This window comes from Hemitrygon akajei, chromosome 9, assembly GCF_048418815.1.
Source record: "Hemitrygon akajei chromosome 9, sHemAka1.3, whole genome shotgun sequence".
Classification (NCBI taxonomy): Eukaryota; Metazoa; Chordata; class Chondrichthyes; order Myliobatiformes; family Dasyatidae; genus Hemitrygon; species Hemitrygon akajei.
This window is the reverse complement of record NC_133132.1, coordinates 98527983-98547336: the sequence shown is the minus strand read 5'-3', so window position 1 is coordinate 98547336 and position 19354 is coordinate 98527983. Positions and strand designations below refer to the sequence as shown.

The window sequence follows — 19354 nt, the reverse complement described above, 5'->3', positions numbered from 1 at the left end:
TTAAGGGGCATTTTAACATCCCTGGGGTTAGAGGGATATTTTAAAATCCCTGGGGTTAGAGAGATATTTTAACATCCCTGGGGTTAGAGTGTCTTTTGAGGTGTAGATTGAGTGAAAGTGTTCATGAGAAGGTTTCTTTGTTACATCGTGTATTACATATGGAATGGACACATGAAAGAATGCAAAACAAAGCAGTCTGGAACTTACTGGAGTTTGGAAGAATGAGAGGCCATCTTATTGAAATAAATCATATTCGACAAGGTGCAGTAAATTGGAGGATGTGTCCCATAGGGGAGAGTCTAAAAGGAAATTAGATGCATTAAATACTGGGAGGATGTGTCCCGTATGGGGGAGTAGAAAGTCATTAGGCAGCCATGTCTTTGGAACTCCTTGCCACAGAGGGGTGTGGAGGCTGAGTTCTTGAGTTTCTTCAGTTCTTAAAGCTGAAATTTAGATTTCTAATCAGAGGTTGTGGGGAAAGGACAGGAAAGTAAATGAGGACTGTGGGAACAACCCTGGGGCTGAATGTTCTGCTCCCCCACCTCCTCCTTATGTCTTAACAACTTTGTAAAGGCTCTGGGACAAGGACAGGAAATGTCTCTTAATGGCCAGAGTCTTTTACAGGTGGCAGACCATGATGGGTAAAATAATCTCCATCTTACGTTGTGAGCTTATACACTCAGTGGCCACTTTATTAGGTACACCTGCACACGTGCTTGTTAATGCAAATACCTAATCAGCCAATCACGTGGCAGCAACTCAATGCATAAAAGCATGCAGACATGGTCAAGAGGTTCAGTTGTTACTCAGACCAAACATCAGAATGGGGAAGAAACGTGATCTAAGTGACATTGACCATTGGTGCCAGATGGGGTGGTTTGAGTATCTCCGAAATTGCTGATCCCCTGGAGTTTTCATGCACAACAGTTCTAGAGTTTAAAGGGAATGGTGTGAAAAACAAAACTAAAAAATCCAGAGTGTGGCCATTCTGAGGGCAAAAACACCTTGTTAATGAGAGGTCAGAGGAGAATGGCCAGACTGGATCAAGCGATAGTAACACTAATAACCACGCTTTACAACAGTGGTGTGTGGAGGAATATCTCTGAATGCACAACATGTTGACCCTTGAGGTGGATGGCCTCCAGCAGCAGAAGATTACACCAGGTTCTACTTCTGTATCTAATAAAGTGGCCACTGAGTGTATGATCCAACTAAATGATTAGAACCAGCAACATTTCTGGCTTGACTCTGAGATAAAAAGATTTGAGGGGGAGGTGGCTTGATTCTTGTGAATTGGTGGCTGCCAGGTAATTAGAACGAGTGATAGGAACATGGGGTGTAGGCGAGCTAGATAGAGCAAAGAGCCTCTCCTGCCTAATACTGTGTTACTATTTCTAAAACTACCTTTATCTGGAATTCATTCACCGGCATAACCACATTAATTGTTTAAAGAATGGGGATAAAGTGTATTTTATAATAAATTGCAAAAGGCAATATTAAAATGCATTGGTAATAAAGTTGGCCTGTGGACTCGTTTTGTTCTTAGGATCTTTCCTCCCTAGGTAAGGACTGGAGAACATGAGAACCAAACTCCAAGCAGAAAGCTCGGGGTAACGTTAGCCACTTGGGTCTCCAGAGTGTGAAATGCATTTAGTTATACTTGGAGTCAGAGGGCACAACTCTCCTGGAAAAGTGTATAGAAGTTGAGATCAGTCTTCATGAGGGGAAGAGGCTGCAGGGTGGCCATTAAAATCCTTAAAGGGCAGGGAAAGTGGCCTTCGTGTTTTATTGGGTCAAACCTCGCCAAGTCTTAAATATAAGGTCTGTGGGTTCAGGAGGAACAAGTTGATCTACAGAGCCATTCCCAGCCCATGAAGTGAACAAAATAAGGGGAGGCCATGGAAATGATCTCCACCTAAGTGCAGCTGGGACAGAGGGAGACGTGAAGGAGGCTCGGCAAAGTGTAATCACCAGATGTGACTAGATAGGCCACGCACCGCTTCTCTGCTGTTGAGTTGTAGGGGGTGACGTAGTAGCATAGGGGTTAGCACAATACTGCTGCAGCGCCAGTGACCCGGGTTCAATTCCCACTGCCATCTGTGGGCTTCCTCCCATGTTGAATTGTCACATGGGTGTAATTGGGTGGTGCAGGATCACTGGGTCAAAAGACCAACAAAATTAAAAGTTAAAAAATGTTACAGTGGTCACATTATAGCATTGTGACTTACTGTTTCAATCTCTCCTTTAATAACAATGTAACATGAAGTAACTACAGTTGAACTGCGCTCAATTCCAGAGACTCCTGGATTCCCCCAGCAAGAACCATTGCTACCCCTCCTGTATTCAGCTGGCAATGGAGGGAATCGCTCACTTCTCAGCTTTGCTGGGCTCTCTCTCCCTTCTGTACTCACTGGAGTTTAGAAAGGTGGGGGGGAGGATCTCATTGAACCCGACTGAATATGGCAAGGCCTGGATAGAGTGGACGTAGAGAGGATGCTTTCAATAGTGAGCAAGTCTAGGACCAGAGGGCACAGCTTCAGAATACAAGGATGTCCCTTTAGAACAGAGATGGAGGAATTTCTTTAGCCAGAGAGTGGTGAATCTGGTGAACTCATTGCCATAAACAGCTCTGGATGCCAGGTCATTGAGTAAATATTTAAAGTGGATGTTGATAGACCCTTGCTTATTCAGGGTGTCAAAGGCTACGTGGAGAAGGCAGGAAAATGGAGCTGAGAGGGATGATAAACCAGGCATGATCGAAGGGCAGAGTTCACTCGATGGGCTGACTGGCCTAATTCTACTCACATGACTTGAGGTCTTCACTGCCTCTCACTCACTCCCTCTCCACTCGATCTTCCGCTTCCCCTCCCTTGGCACCTCACCCTCCTTTACAGTCTGCTCTATAGTTTAAGGTAAAGATGGTGCCTCCAACACAGGGGCACTTCCTCAGTGCTTCACCCAAATATCATACTAGTGTGTTACAGTCAAATCCCCAACATTATAGACTCAGAGACGGCCACTGACCCATTTTCCCTGCATTCCCATCAATCCCCCTCCCCTGTCACTCACACAGTGGGGTGCATTTACTGCAGCCAATTAGCCCGTGGTCCTGCACGCCTTTGGGATGTGGAATACCAGAGCACCCGCTTTATGTCACATGCTGACGTTCAATAAATTCTGTCACTGTTTGAGTTAAACTTTATTTAAAATTCACAAGGAAGTTCTGAGATTAAAAATAATTACCAAGGTAAGTTATGATCACCATCAGTATTGAGACCAGTAGAGCCACATAAGCTTTGAGAAGCCCCAAATAACAAGTAAACTGGAGTGAACTGACCAGCAGAGTGAGATTGTTCAGGGAGAGTCTTGGCCATTAATCTTCTGTGAGAAAAATGAGGGCCACAGCCCAGAAATGGGACCAAGACAGGAAATGTGTCTCCTACTAATATGCCACGACATCCTTCCTGGCTCTAGTCCTCATTGGGTCACGTTTACAGGCCATAATACACACAAACTGGTGCCCTTTTCCACAGTGAATACACCACACGAAGACAGGCCATTCAGCCCAACTTAGTCTTGCATGTCCTGCACACACAACGCCCTCTCCCCCTACATCAGTTACTCCTCACACTCGGTCACCACTATCACTCATTCTAATCACTCCTGAACCCCCCCACACTTGCACGGTTCTTTAAGAGGGTTCTTCCCAATGCCTTCCTGCTCTGCCAGCATCTTTTTGCTAAGATGGTCCTTGGACCCGTTCTCACCACCAGAGTTCACCTCCTTATCGACCTCAGTGGTGCCAATAGCACCGACGCTAGCTCCTTCTCCTCAGTAAAGGTCAAGAAACCTGTGGCCAGTGGTGGGACAGAGGGTGTTTTTCAGATGGGCTGCAGTCCCCACTGCCCACTGAAGGTGGTCAGACCTTTGCAGCAGCCACAGGAACATCCACCATGGAGGCTGAAGGAAGAGAGTGGACATGCCCCCCCCCCCAAGTCACCCTTACCCCATTCTATTAGTGCTCCCCTTGCCACTATGGGCTACAGTGAAAATGGTGTGACAGGTACCACCACACCTTGGGTGGAGAGCATGGCATAGAGTGAAGCCCAAATCTGGCAAAGTCTTCTTATTGTGGTTGAAGATAAAACATGGGCCATAAAGATAAAGTTAATAAATCTAACCAATCTAAGGTTCTTGGCCGGAACCGTTGAATTCATTTCCATAGATGCTTCCTGACCTGCTGAGTTCCTCCAGCATCTAGTGTGTGTTACTCTGGATTTCCATCAGCTGCAGAATCTCTTGTGTTTGTGGTTGCAAGTCTAGGCAATCCATTGCTTTCAGAACCTACATCAGTCTTCCTCAGCCCTATCCAAAAGGGGAGACTCTCAGCCTAGCTGCCCCTTGCTTTCAGTCTCGCTTCCTTCTCTGCTCTCTGTCCTGATAGTGTGGGGGCCACAAGCAAGCAAACCAGCCTCCTCAGGGGAAGGAAGAGCTGAGGACATTGGAGGGGTGCTGGGCATTGAATGGTGAGGTTGGGCAGTTTCGGGGGTAGGCTCCCACTCCCACAGTCCAACAATCAGTCATACTCATGGGTCAAGGGAAATTAAGAACTAAGAGCAGGTGAAGCATGATCTGTGGAGACCCTTCCCAATCACTGACACCCCCCCACTCTGTCCTGGACACTTCCTCATGCATCTCCCCACCTCACAGTCCATTCTCAATTCGGTTCCTTGTGCAGGACTGGGCTCTTCCCAGCCCCATTCAATGGTCCTTTGTCAAAAAGCAAAACAACTGCAGATGCTGGAAGTATGAAATAAAACCAGAACATACCAGAAACACTCAGCAGATCAGGCAGTATCTGTGGAGGGAGAAACAGAATTAAGTGTTTCAGGGTTTTCATCGTGCCTGTGGGAAGTTTAAAAATCGGATCTGTTTTAAGACACCAAGAAGGGGCTGGATGAAGGGAATGGCCTCCCAGAGACACTGAATGACACCAATAGTGGCAGTGCTGGCTGAGAGAGACAGCACAGAAAGAGCCCACCAAGTCCATAACCACCACCAGCTCCCCATTTACACTGATCTTACATTAAATGCTTTGTTAGTTTCACCAAATTCTCACCAGCTCCACCCCAGATTCTACCCTTTCCTGGGGCAACTTACAGGGTTAATTAACCCACCGATCTGCACATCTTTGGGATGTGGGAGGAAACCGGAGCACCCAATGGAACCCAACGCTGTCACAGGGCGAACATGCGAACTCCACCCCGACAGCTGGGATCGGAGCCAGGTCTCCAGAGCAGGGAGCCATCAGTTCCAACGCTGCGCCACCGTGGCACCCTGGTAGAGGCTCAGTCATTATGGCTGATCAGTCTAACAATGGTACTCACTGTGGGAAATGTACCAGCAGTGAGGAGCAATCTCTGATTTCCAGTTTCAGCTGGAACGACTGCCACTCCCCTGGGTAAGTCTGTTCCCCTCTCCCACGGGAGTTCCTTTCCCTTTTATTTGTCTGCATTCAATGGTTTCTTGTTTACAGCGCGTTGTTGACCAGTATTATCTTTCAGGGCCAATTTCTTACCCCAGCAAATGTCTCCAACTATGAAATTCCTGGTGAATTCCTCCCTTCCCATGTTGGATTCACTCAAGATGCCCGGTGTCTCATGGCCCTGCAGTTGTCAATTCCTGGCAGTGACCATTTTATAACACTGGCGACCAGGGTTCAATTCCCACTGCTGTACGTTCTCCCTGTGATTGCGTGGGTTTCCTCCCACATCCCAAAGATGTACTGGTTGGGGATAGTAAGTTGTAGGCATGCTATGTTGGTACTAGAGGCACGGCAAGACCTTGTAGGCTGTCCCCGGACTGTGTTAGTCATTGGCACAAATGATATATCTCACTACATGGTTTGATTTAGAAAGCTAATCTCTATCTTTACAGACACACGTCATTACCACCTTCTCCCAGCCAGCACCACCACTGCCACTGTCGTTGAGTTTCTCTGGGTGACCACCATTCAGTGCCATTCTATTTGCCCTCTCCACCCCTGCCTCTTCCCTGTGATGTAAAACACATTTGATTTATAACTATTCCCCAAGTCCCATTTATGTTGTTGCACTGAAACGTTAACTCTGGCTCTCCACAGATGTCGTCTGGCTTGCTGAGTGCCTCCAGCATTTACTGTTTTTATTTCAGATTTCCATCCTCTGCAGGTTTTTGCTTTTTTAGATAAAGGACCACTTAAGGCAGCTTGGAGGAGCTGCGTCCTGACCATAAATCAGTTGAGAAAGTACCGCAGAATTGGGAAGAGGCAGAACAGGGAGGTATCTAGAGCAAAGAGGATCCAGTTACTGGGAAGGATCGAAAGGGCTCCAGAATAGCAAGGCCTACAACTGAGGGCTAGATCTTGCTGGATATACTGCAACCACCTTTTCCAAATCCTTCTCTGAGGACCGTCACCTTGTTGTGGTGGGGAGGCTTGTGAGTTTCTGAGATCCCAAAAGCGATGCTATCTGGAGTTTAGCCATCTGGGGCTTAGCTCCATGACAGAAAGGCCTTGGGGAGGTTCCAGACAAAGATCAATCCAACCAAGACTTGAGCGCCCGCAGAGGATGACGACAAATCACAACGGCAGTGATGGTGGAGGAAGACTACAGCAGTGGAGGGTCCTCAGTTGTCTCCATGTCCTCCACGTTGCTGAACCCAGACCCCGATCTGACACAGGCCGTGGTGGCTGCCCATGCATGACCCTACCTAGTAAGGGAATCCACCAAAACATCCTGGTTATGTGGACCCTGGATTGGCTACCTGAGGATCCACTAATAGACGAACCCTTAGGAGAACATCATAATTAACTGGAGTGATCACTGTTCTACTACCTATTCCAAAGGGATGTGGTGGCTTCCAATCACTCAAACTGCTGTACCTACCCCCTGACCTAGAGAAACCCAGTGAGTAACAGGTGCCAGTGGAAGGATCCTGTCCCCACACAGGGGCCATGGACAGAGCTCCCTTTGGCTAGGACCACCTCAGCACTGCACTGGGGAGTCCCAAACAGACCGACTCACTTTGCTGGGAAATTTCTGCTTGAGGAGTGCAGGAATAGTTATGTCCTTTTTAAAAAATTAAACTTTTCTTTAATGCTTTCTAAGTATTTCAATATTTTAATGAAATGTGATTATTTTAAATGTAGTGTTTTTTAAAACCGATTTCCTCAATTTTAATAGTGTCCGAACATTAAAGGTTTAAAATTTTAAAACTCATCTTGTGAACAAGCAAATGTTCACATCAACCTATTAATTCAGACCTGTCCCCTTGGTCATTCTCCCATTTAATAACTAATCTGACTCCATAGTCCCACTGACCCTTGAGCCCTTTCATTCCCCTTCCTATCCCTTTGTTTATCAAGAATTGGTCTAGTCCAGCCTTCAAAAATACTCGAAGACCCTGCTTTCACCACCCTTCAAGGAAGACCCTCTGATAGAAAAGACTGTCCCAATCCTATTTCAGTGGCTCCTTTGTTTAGAGACCCCTGGTTCTAGATTCGCTCCCCCTCCCACCTAACAGGTGGGAATGTCCTCCCCACAATCACAAGAGATTCTGAAGTTGCTAGAAATCCAGAGTAACACACCCAAAATGCTGGAGGAACTCCACAGGTCAGGCAGCACCTGTAGAGAGGAATAAACAGCCACAGTTTTGGACTAAGAACCTTCATCAGGACTGCTCTGATGAGTTCTGATGATGAGTCTCGGCGCAAAATGTTGACTGTTTATTCCTTTCCCAGATGCTGTTTGACCTGCTGAGTTCCTCCAGCATTTTGTGTGTCCTCTCCATATCTAATCTTTCAGAAGGCATGCTGGAGACATGTTTTCCAACCATCACCAGCTGATGCTATAGAGTCATAGAGAACTACAGTACAGAAACAGGCCCTTCAGGCCATCTAATCCATGCCAGCCTGGTCTTCTGACTAATTCCATCGACCTACACCCAGATCATATCCTTCCCATCCATATACCTATCCGAACTTCTCCCAAATGTTAAAATCAAACCTGCACCCACCACTTCCACTGGCAACTCGTTCCACACTCTCACCACCCTCGAGTCAAGTTTTGCCTTAAATATTTCACCTTTCACTCAAACTTATGGCCTCCAGTTCTATTCTCACCCAACCTGAGGGGAAAAGCCTGCTTCCATTTACCCTGTTGATGCTCCTCACAACCTCATACACCTCTAACCAAATCTCTCCTCATTCTCCTAAGCTCCAGGGAATAAAGTCCTAACTTATTCAATGTTTCCCTGTAACTCAGTCCCTTAAGTCCTGGCAACATCCTCTCAAATCTTATTGGTATCTTTTGCTATGGTAGGTGACAAGAACTGTATATAATGCTCCAAATTCAGCCTCACCAACTTCCTAGAAAACTTCAGTATAACATCCCAACTCCTGCACTCAATTCCCTGGTTTGTGAGGGGCTTTATTTGGCCTGTTGATTCTATGCCAGCAATCCCTTCATTTATTTCCCTGTAACCCATTTTCTGTCACATTTCCACCCATTCCCCCCTCCCCACCCCACCAACACTTGGGAAAACTTACCACAAGCACTTCAGCTACCGGCACGTACAACATCGCAACGTGGGAGGGAAGTGGAGGAATCCCTCCTGGTCCACTCAGGATCAAACCTGGGCCTTGAGGGCTGAGAGCTGGAAGGTGTGCTGGCTGGGGAGCAGTTGGTGAAGGGGTGGATGAGAGGCCGAGGATGTTGGATGAGGGTATGGGAGAGCAGCGGAGGGTGTTGGGCAATGCGGTGAGGGCATTAAGGGGTGGGTGAGTGCATGAGGTGGGGAGTGATGGGGTGAGGGTTCTGGGTGAGGTGGGGAGTGAGGGGGTGAGGGTTCTGGGTGAGGTGGGGAGTGATGGGGTGAGGGATCTTCATGGAGGTGGGAGTGAGGAGGTGAGGGATCTGCATGGAGGTGGGAGTGAGGGGAAGCACAAGCCAGTGAAGTACGTGCATTGAAGTGGTGGGAATGTGGCTGAGGAGATGGATGAGCTAGTGAGGAGGTGAGGGGATGAAATGCTTGCTGATATGCACTCAGTGGCCACTTTATTAGGTACTCCTGTACACCAGCTCATTAATACGAATATCATGGTCAAGAGGTTAAGTTGTTGTTCAGACCAAACATCTGATGAGGGAAGGAATGTGATCTAAGTGACTTTGATCATGGAATGATTGTTGGTGCCAGATGGGGTGGTTTGAGTATCTCAAACTACTGGTCTTCTGGAATTTAACGCACAACAATCTCTAGAATTCACAGAGAATGGTGCAAAAAACAAAATCAAACATCCAGTGTGTGCCAGTTCTGTGGGTAAAAACACCTTGTTAATAAGAGAGACCACAGGAGAATGGCTGGACTGGTTCAAACTGACAGGAAGGCAACAGTAACTCAAGTAACCCCGTGTAACAACAGTGGTGGCAGAAGAGCGACTCTTGAGTGCACGAGGATGGCCTAGAGCAGCAGAAGATCACGGACTCATCTCCAGTACCTAATAAAGTGATTACTGAGTATATAAACCTTTACATTGCTTCAAAAACTACCTGACTATTGCAATGACAGGAACCTCCAATTAAACAGATCCTTGGAATCAAACATTGATTGACACTGCTTAGTCCAGGTATGAAACAATTAATATAAAAAAGTACTAGAAGTGAACTTTTAAAAAGTGCATGACAAGATTCCTCTGTAGGAAGGATGGCGATTATTTAAGTTCCACATTCTGAGATGGCTATCCAGGAGGGTTCTTACTTCTTAGATCCCTCAAATGGTTTGTGCATGGGAGGAGTCCATCCCCCGCCTCACCTCAGCCGCCTCTGGTCGTTCAGCTGCACTCTCCGTCAGCATTTTTCGGATTAAGATGCTCTAGTGGGTACAGAGGGAGTGAATTAATATTCACTCTTAATGATGGTTTGACAAAATTCATGCATCTGGATAATAGTAAAACGAGTTGGAGTTACCTCATTGGTATACCGCTCAGCAAAACCGTCAGGAAACGTACCCTTGCGAATCTTTTTCCAATTCTAAATAAAACAAAATAAACTAATTAAAAATTCTCTCTTATTTCTCTCTCCTCAGCCTGAGGCCATCCCAATTCCAGACGCCTGCACAGCCATAACACAAGAGATTGTGCAGATGCTGGAGATCTTGAGCAATGCACACACGATGTTGCAAGGGTCTCATCAACCGTTTATTCACCCACAGAGCAGCCTGACTGTGTATTGCCAGCACATCCATTCATGGCCCTCAGGTGGCAATGTGGAGAAGGAGACGCGTGAATGCCACTCAGTTGCTACAGATAGTGTAGCTGTCCACAGGTTTTTGTGGCAAGATATGGAAGTAGACTGCCTGGCCTTTCTTCTGCACAGATACTGCTGCTGCCCAAGATGGGGCCTGGCCAGATTCAAGTCAGGGCCACCCACCTCAAAGTCCAGTGCTGATGCCACTACACCACTGAGGAAAAAGCTGTCAAGTCAGACAGCTCCATCATAGGCACCAGCCTCGCCAACATTGAGGACATCTTCAAAGGCAGTGCCTCAAAAAAGTCAACATTCATCATTAAGGACCCCCATCACCCAGGACATGCCCTCTTCTCATTGATATCATCAAGGAGGAGGTAGAGGAGCCTGAAGACACACACTCAATGTTTCAGGTACAACTTCTTCTACTCTGTCCTCAGATTTCTGAATGGACAATGAATCCATGAACACGACCCCACTATTTTCTTTCCTCTACTTTTGCAATACTCATTTAATTATTTAATATATATTTATTGTATTCTATAGATTTTTATTATTTTGCATTGCAATGTACTACTGCCACAAAACAACAAATTTCATGACACAAGCCAGTGATAATAAACCTGATTCTGATTCTGAGGCAGTGGTGGCTTTACTTGTCACCTAAACTGATCAGGACACAAGTTATTCCATCAAGGCCATACACAGAATACAGACAACGGTGATGTAGTTACAGAGAAATGGAGGAAACATTAAAACAGAGAGGAAGTGGCAGGCAAGGAGGCAGGTTCAGGAGTTCATCTTTTTGCACACGAGGGCTCGGTTCAAGTTCTGAGAACTTGAGCCAGGTGATAGTACTCTCAGGGTTTTGTAACTTCTGCCCGGTGGGGGGGGGGGGGGGGGGGAGAGTATAACTGGGGCAGGAGGAATCCTTGATTATGTTAACTGCTCTCCCAATGGACTTGCAGGTGTAGACACGAGATTTTACAGATGCTGGAAATCCCAGACACACAGACAAGATGCTGGTGGAACTTGGGTATATTTAAAGCAGAGGATGATAGGCTCTTGATTAGTCAGGGCATCACAGGTTACAGGGAGAAGGTAGGAGACTAGGGTTGAGAGAGATACTACACCAGCCATGGTGGAATGGCAGAGTCGACTCAATGGGCCAAACAGCCTAATTCTGCTTCTATGTCTTATGGTCTAACTGAGCTGGTCAGGCAGCATCTAAGAAAAGGAATAAAGAGTTGACATTTTGCGACCCTTCATCAGGGAATAGTAGGGAGGGTCCATGGAGGGGTGAGGGGTAGCTGGTTTGTGTGATGGACTGGGCTGCAACCCCCCCCCCTTCCCACTCCACCATTACCTTGGCTGACAAGCCCCTGGAGCTCCCTCAACAGGGAAAGGTGGCAGGGTACGGGGTCAGTGGTGTCATTTGGTACCAAGGCCCCAGCACACCATACATATAACCATGCTAATTGTGCCAGATGGCAGCCATAAGACCCTAAGACCTCAGTGGTTGGGAAAGTGTCCAGTCTATTATTAAGGATGAGGTTTCAAGGTACTTGGACTTTAATGATAAAATAAGTCAAAGTCAGCATGGTTTCTGTAAAGGGAAATCCTGCCTGACAAATCTGTTAGAATTCTTCGAGGAAGTAAGAAGCAGGGTGGACAAAGGAGAGGCAGTGGATGTCATTTACTTGGATTTTCAGAAGGCATGTGATAAGGTGCCACACGAGGCTGCTTAACAAGATAAAATCCCATGACATTACAGGAAAGATACTGGAATGGATAGCAGAATGGCTGACAGGCAGGAGGCAGCGAGTGGGAAGAAAAGGAGCCTTTTCTGATTGGCTGCCAGTGACTGGTGTTCCTCTGGGGTCAGTACTGAGGCAGCTACTTTTCACATTGTTTGTCAAAGATTAGATAATGGAATTGTTGGATTTATGGCAAAGTTTGTGGATGATACAAAGATAGGAGGAGAGGTAGGTAGTGCTGAGGAAGCAATGGAATTGCAGCAGGTCTTAGACAAATTGGAAGAATGGGCAAAAATGTGGCAGATGGAATACAGTTTTTGGGAAATGTATGATAATGAATTTTAGCAAAAGAAACAATAGTGCCAACTATTATCTAAATGGGGAGAAGGTTCAAACATCATACGCGCAGAGGGACTTGGGAGTCCTCGTGCAAAACTCCCAAAAGGTTAATCTACAGGTTGAGTCTGTGGTAACGAAGGGAAAAGCAATGTTGGCATTTATTTCAAGGAGATAATGCTGAGGCTTTATAAGACACTAGTCAGACTGTGTTTACAGTATTGTCAACAGTTTTGGACCCCATATCTCAGAAAGGATGTGTTGTCATTGGAGAGAGTCCAGAGGAGGTTCACGAGGATTATTCCGGGAATGAAAGGGTTAACATATGAGGAGCATTTGGCAGCTTGGGACCTGTACTCACTGGAATTTAGAAGAATGTGGGGGGATCTCGTCATCTCTGTTCTAAAGGGACGTCTTTGTATTCGGAGTCTGTGCCCTCTGGTCCTAGACTCCCCCACTATTGGAAACATCCTCTCCACATCCACTCTAGCTGTGCTTTTCAATATTCAATACATTTCAATGAGATTCCGACTCCCTCCCCATTCTTCTAAATTCCAGCAAGCAAAGGCTCAGAGCCTTCAAACACTCCTCATATGTTAACCCTTTCATTCCTGGGGTAATTCTCGACCACAGCCTAGCCGTGTTGTGCTTCTGGTGAGTAAGACCCTCCAACCCCTTCACCTTCACATCCTCTCCCCTTCATCACCTGAAGTACTTCTACACACTCCCCCATGACACACGAAGGAGGGGTATGTTTGACCTCCCCGCACTTCTACTCTATCTCGTTCCCAATGTACACCATTCATCTCCCTCTCAGCCTCTCACCCAGCCTATACCTCTCCAATCCCTCTGCCTCCTCCATCTTCTCTGTATACCCTCATCTATCAACTCCGTCTCTCCACTCCCTTCCTCATTCTCCCCCTCCTATTCCCTCTCCCTTCTCCAACTCCCTCCACTTTCTACCCTCCCATCAATCCTACCCTTCCCCTAAACCCTCGTCCATTACTGCATCCCACATCCTCTAATCTTTCCCTTCCAATCCCATTTACTTCCCCCCTTTAGCCCTCCCTACCATTCCTCTCTCCCACACCCCTCCAACCCTTTCCCTGACACCCCAACCCCCACACACCTCTTCCCTCCCCCTCCAATAACCCTAGCATCTTGAGTACAAGCTAAGTATAGATAGAGTCGTTTTCCCAGATGGAAATGGCTAATACCAAGGGCCATAATTATAAGGTGACTGGAGGACAGCATAGGGAGAATGCCAGAGATAGTTCTTTACACAGAAAGTGATGGCTGTGTGGAATGTGCTGCTAGTGGGAGATACATTAGAGACATTTAAGAAACTCTTAGGAAAATAACTGACAGATAAATTGGGGACTGTGTAGGAGGGAAGGGCTAGATTGATCTCGTGGGCTGAAGGGCCGGTACTGGGCAGTAATGCTCTATGTTGTACGTTCCTCTCCCACTCTGATCTTCCCTTGCCCCTCCGTCTTCTCTCCTGACATTTCTAACCCTCCACGTGCCTCACACCCTCCCTCTCTCCCCAAGATTGGGCCCTGGTCCCGGGACTTTCCTCTGGCCACACGTTACTGTCATACGTACCTCATGTTTTTCTGATGCAGAGCCCTGATACATCCAGAGGAGCTCAAAGAAGATCAGTCCCAAGGCAAAGATGTCGACCTTGTGGTTGTAGTCGTCCCCTCTGAGCTAGAGGGAGGGAGGGAGAGAGAAGACAAGAAGGATGAGAAATGGAGCGATCCCACGCTGGAATTCCCCACTTTGAGGCCACTGCATATGTACAGTCAGAGACCACTTTATTAGGTACACCTGTCCACCTCTTTGTTCTGATCAGTCAATCATGTGGCAGCAACTCAATACATAAAAGCATGCCGACAGGGTCAAGGGGTTCAGTTATTGTTCAGACCAAACATCAGAATGGGGAAGAAATGTGATCCAAGTGACTTTCACATGGAATGATTGAAGGTGACGAACATACACTCAGTGGCCACTTTATTAGGTACAGGAGGTTCCGAATCACGTGGCTGCTGTCTGTACGTATTCACCGTTCCTGATCGTACTCTCTTCTGGAGCACATATAGCTTTGATGAATCCTACAACTCAGTTTCTAGTCCAGGCAGCTTCCTCGTTTGAAGGCAAAAAGTGGTTAAACGCACAACTAAGTTGTTTAAGAAAGAAAAACAGCTTTTTGTTGGAGGAAGCTGGATTTTTGCCGTGTCCCAAAGTATCTGTGAGAAGAAGTGGCCAGAGTTAGAAGAAGGGAGGAGGGGAAGGAATTTTTTTTAGGGGAAGGAGAAATCGATATTCATGCCATCAAGTTGGAGCCTACTCGGACAAAATATAAGGTGTTGCTCCTCCACCCTGAGGGTGGCCTCATCCTGGCACAAGAGAGGCCATGGATTGACGAGCTGGAATGGGAATCAGAATTAAAGTATATATAGTATATACAACATGATAGAGAGTTAAAGGACCATATTCTGTAACAACTACAGTTGGCCGAATTCCATGCTCAAAGAAGCTGTTAGTGTGATGCTCTTACAGCTCAGAGTGTTCCAGAGTTAGGAGTTCATTTTGTAATGAGTCTCTGTGTTTCCTCCCCATGGGTTTTCTCCAGGTGCTCCACTTTCCTCCCACAGTCCAAAAATGTGCCAGGCAGGTTAATTGGTCATTGTAAATTGTCCATAATTAGGGTCCAGTTAATCACATTTCATTGGGGCTTACTGGGGCGGCATGGCTCGAAAAACCAGATGGGCTTACTCCATGCTGTACCACTTAATAAATAAAATAAAAACAAAAACTTGTATACGCTCCCCAGAAAAAGTACGATCATGAACTATATTCTTCAGAAGGACAAATGATCATTTAATGTTTTGTCTCTGCTTTCTGCCTTATACCCACACAAGTAAAATGCAAGAATAAGTGGAAAGCAATAAGCCTGTTCAGATATTTTACAAAATTGTAAAGATATAAAATAGTTACATATTTAGCCTAAAATAACTACATGTTAAAGGGATTGTGGGAATTGGGAATTCTTTGAATTGAAGGGACCATTGGAACCGGGGCCATGGTGAGTTTAAGTGATCCCAGGAATTGGGTTCCTGTTGGAATTTTGAGCAGTTGGATAATGGACTAGTGGAGCTCTACTGGGAATCAGAAATAACTGAAGTGACAACTTAACTTCCCCATTGCCCCAGAGGCAGGATACCCCCACTGGGTGTGACTGTCACACTACAGTGGAGGAAATGGCACAAGAAGTGATATCGCTGCTTGTCAATCCCCGCACTTGGGGATCCCAGAGAGATTCACACATCTTCCAGCAACAACCCTGAAACTGTGGGGTGTCTTACAGCAGCACAGTAGCGCAGTAGTTTTACAGGGCCAGAGATCAGAAGATCGGGGTTCAATTCCCATAAGCAGTTTGATGTTCTCCCCGTAACCACATGGGCTTCTGCTGGTTGTTCCATTTCAAAGAGATAAGGATTAGGGTCAGTGAGTTCTAAGCATGCTACGTTGGTGGTGGAAGCATGGCAATACTTGGGAGGGTGGCAGGCTAGCATAGCCATTAGCATAACGCTATTACAATTCCCACCACAGTCTGTAATGAGTTTGTACATTCTCACTGTGACTGTGTGGGTTTCCGCCAGGTGCTCTGGTTTCCTCCCACATCCCAAAGATGTACGGGTTAGCAGGTTAATTGGTCACATGGGTGCCATTGGGCTCATTGGGCCAGGAGGGTCTGTTACTGTGCTGTATTTCTACATAACTAAAATAAGGATGGTGCTCCTGCCTGGAACATCAAGCCTTGTTCTAGACAGCAGGCTCTGGAGAAGGTCAGGAAGTATCTGGCTCTGTGGAGAGACAGGAATGGCCTGGACTGTTCTCCCTTACACTACACAGAACAATGGGCTTAGGAAGGCTTTAAGAGACCACCGACTGAGTAATCAGTTGCCAAGGTCACTCCAAGGCCTCAGCCGTGATTGTATCGAGATTCCCTTTGGATGGAAAGAACAGGAAGAGGTATAGACTCGAGCAGGCAGAGGTTTCAGTGCTTCAGTGGTACCGAGAGTGTTTCTGTCTCCCCACCTGTTCTGGGCTCATGTAGTAAGGTGTCCCAACGTGCTTGGTGTGTGAACTCTGATCGTTCGCCCTAACGAGGCCAAAGTCACCAATTTTTGCTTCCAGCTTCTCTCCTTCGATAAGGAAGATGTTTGCCGGCTGTTTTTTTAAAATCAAGACAGTTATTTTGTTAGTGGTATTGGTTCATTATAGCCATGTGGTGAAAAGCCTGTCTTGCATACTGTTCATACAGATCAAATCAAAGTTCAAAGTAAATTTATTATCAAAGTACGTGTATGTTGCTATATATTACCGAGATTCATTTTCCTGGGGGCAATCACAGTAGAACAGAGGAATACAATAGAATCAATGAAAAACTACAAAGGGAGATGTGCAAAAGATGACAAACTGTGTAAATACAAACAAATTTAATAATAATAAATAACAAATAAATAATGCTGAAAACTTCAGTTTGTAGAATCCTTGAAAGTGGGTCCGTAGGTTGTGGAATCAGTTCAGGGTTGAGGTGAGTGAAGTTATCCACGCCGGTTCAGGGGCCTGATGGTTGAACTGTTCCTGAAGATGGCGGTGTGGGATCTGGGCTGTATCCATCACATATTATTACACAGTGCATCAAGGTAGAACAAGGTCAAACAATAACAATAGCAGGACAGTACCCTGACTGGCTGCATCATGGCCTGGTATGGAAGCAAGTACCCACGTGCAGAGAGCTGACAAGAAGTGATGGATACAGCCCTGTCCCTCACAGGCAAAGTCCTGCCCCCCCCAATGGGCACATTTGCAAGCAGCACTGCCACAAGAAAGCAGTGTCCCTCATCAAGGAACCCACCATCCTGGTCGTGATCTCTTCCCAATACTGCCATTGGGGAGGAGATACAAGAGCCTTGGGTCCAACAGCACCAAGTTCAGGAACAGTTATTAATCTTCAGCCATCAGGCTCCTGAACTGGCGTGGATAACTTGACTCACCTCAACTCTGAACTGATTCCACAACCTACAGACCCACTCTCCAACTCATCTTTTCAGTATTTTATTTAATTATTTATTCATTATTGTTATTATTAGGTGTTTGCATAGTTGGTTTTCTTTTACAAACATTGGTTGTTTTTCAGTGTTTGTGTGTAGTTTTTTCATTGCTTCTATAGTGTTTCTTTGTTGTACTGTGAATGCCTACAAGCAAATGAAGTTCAGGGTGGTATACAACAACATATATGTAGTTTGAAACTTTGAGTGCAGAATTAAGTGTAAAAGCTGCAGACAAAATGGAGTGCAAGTAGGTAATAGTATGTATAAACATTACTTCCTTTTTGTAAAGCAACGCTGTGACTTCCTCCTGAACAGCCTTTCTTAGATTCTTACGTCACTTATTTGGAACAGAAAAGCCCTTCTGTTCTGGCCATCAGGGACCTGCTATCCCAAAACTGGGCCACGGCCTTTAATAACAAACACAAGAGATTACGCGGAGCACACTGCCTGGGAGTGAGGGAGAAGGGTGGGGAGGAGGCCGAGACCCTCACAACACTCAGGTATTTAACTGGGCTCTTGAAGCACAACAATAAAGGAGGCCAAGTCCTGATGAAGTGTCTCGGCCTGAAACTTCAGCTATTTATTCCCCTTCATAGATGCTGCCTGAGCTGTTGAGTTCTTCCAGCATTTTGTGAGTGTTACTCTGGATTCCAGCATCAGTCCTTAAAAGGGATCTTGGCCCAAAGCATCAACTCTTCATTCCTCTCCATAGATGCTGCCTGACTTGTCGAGTTCCACCAACATTTGCTATTTTCAGCATCTGCAAAACCTTCAGTTTACAGTGCTTAACTCACTAGCTTTTACTCTTTTCTGCACTACTTATTTTTATATAGTTTGTCTTATAATGTGATGGATATTTTACATAATGCACTGTGCTGCTGCCAGTGTTAATAGACCTGATCCCTATGAACATCTGGAGTCTAATCCAGAGTGGTCAAGCAGTTCTAAACCAGGCCACCACCTGGGGTCATGCCCTTTAGTCACTAGGGCAACACTGCCAGAGGAGGCAGAGCAGTATACACAGTCCTGCCTTCACACCGTCAACACCCACTGTGGCCACTACACACGGCAAATATGGGCCATCAGTGACAAGAACTCTAGGGGTGGGAGGGGCATCCGTGGGGGCAGAAGGTGTAAGTGGAAATCTTCAGGCGGAGACGCTGCATCAGGAGTGGGAGAGAAGAGGAAAGATTGGTAGTGTGGAGGGTTTACTCCCACGAGTGTGTGGGTGGGCGGGTGAGTCGCCTAGTGAGTTGTAAAATGAGTTAGCAGAGTGTTGCAGAGGGAGGCTATTGGGAGCTTGAAGACCAAAGTGAGAAGTGCCAATGAAGGCACAGTCACTATTGTGATGTGGGAGTGAGTTCACAGAGAGTCATAAAGAAGTACAGCACAGAGGCAGGCCCTTTGGCCCATCTAGTCCATGCTGAAACCATTTATATTGCTTATCAACCTGCACTGGGACCATAGCCTTCCATACTCCTACCATTCATGTACCTATTCAAACATCTCTTAAATGTTGAAATTGAGCTTGCTTACACCACTTGTGCTGGTAGCTCATTCCACACTCTCATGGCCCTCTGACTGAAAAAGTTTCCCCTTATGTTCCCCTTAAACTTTTCACCTTTCACCCTTAACCTATAATCTCTAGTTGTTGTCCCACCCAACTTCAGTAGAAAAAGCCTATCTATACCCTATCTATACCCTGCATAATTTTGTACACCCTTTTCAAATCTCCTCTCAATCTTCTACACTCTAAAGAATACAGTCCTAACCTATTCAATGTTTCCTTATAACTCTGGTCCTCCAAACCCGGCAACATTCTTGTAAATTTTCTCCGTACTCTTTCAACCTTTCC

The 19354-nt window shown here is 46.2% G+C and overlaps 1 protein-coding gene across 4 annotated transcripts in view; it reads right to left on the bottom strand.

The window, feature by feature from the left end:
- Positions 1-211: 211 nt before the first annotated feature.
- Positions 212-19354, bottom strand: part of LOC140733372 (interferon-induced, double-stranded RNA-activated protein kinase-like) — a 78515-nt gene continuing 59372 nt past the window's right edge. For all 4 annotated transcript variants that reach the window (XM_073056618.1, XM_073056621.1, XM_073056620.1 and 1 more), the window contains 4 exons: positions 16481-16612; positions 13982-14086; positions 10005-10067; positions 212-9909 (listed from right to left, as the gene is read on the bottom strand). In XM_073056618.1, coding sequence (XP_072912719.1) covers positions 9808-9909; positions 10005-10067; positions 13982-14086; positions 16481-16612 — 402 coding nt within the window. In that variant the 3' untranslated portion in view covers positions 212-9807. The remainder of the gene's footprint in view (positions 9910-10004; positions 10068-13981; positions 14087-16480; positions 16613-19354) is intronic.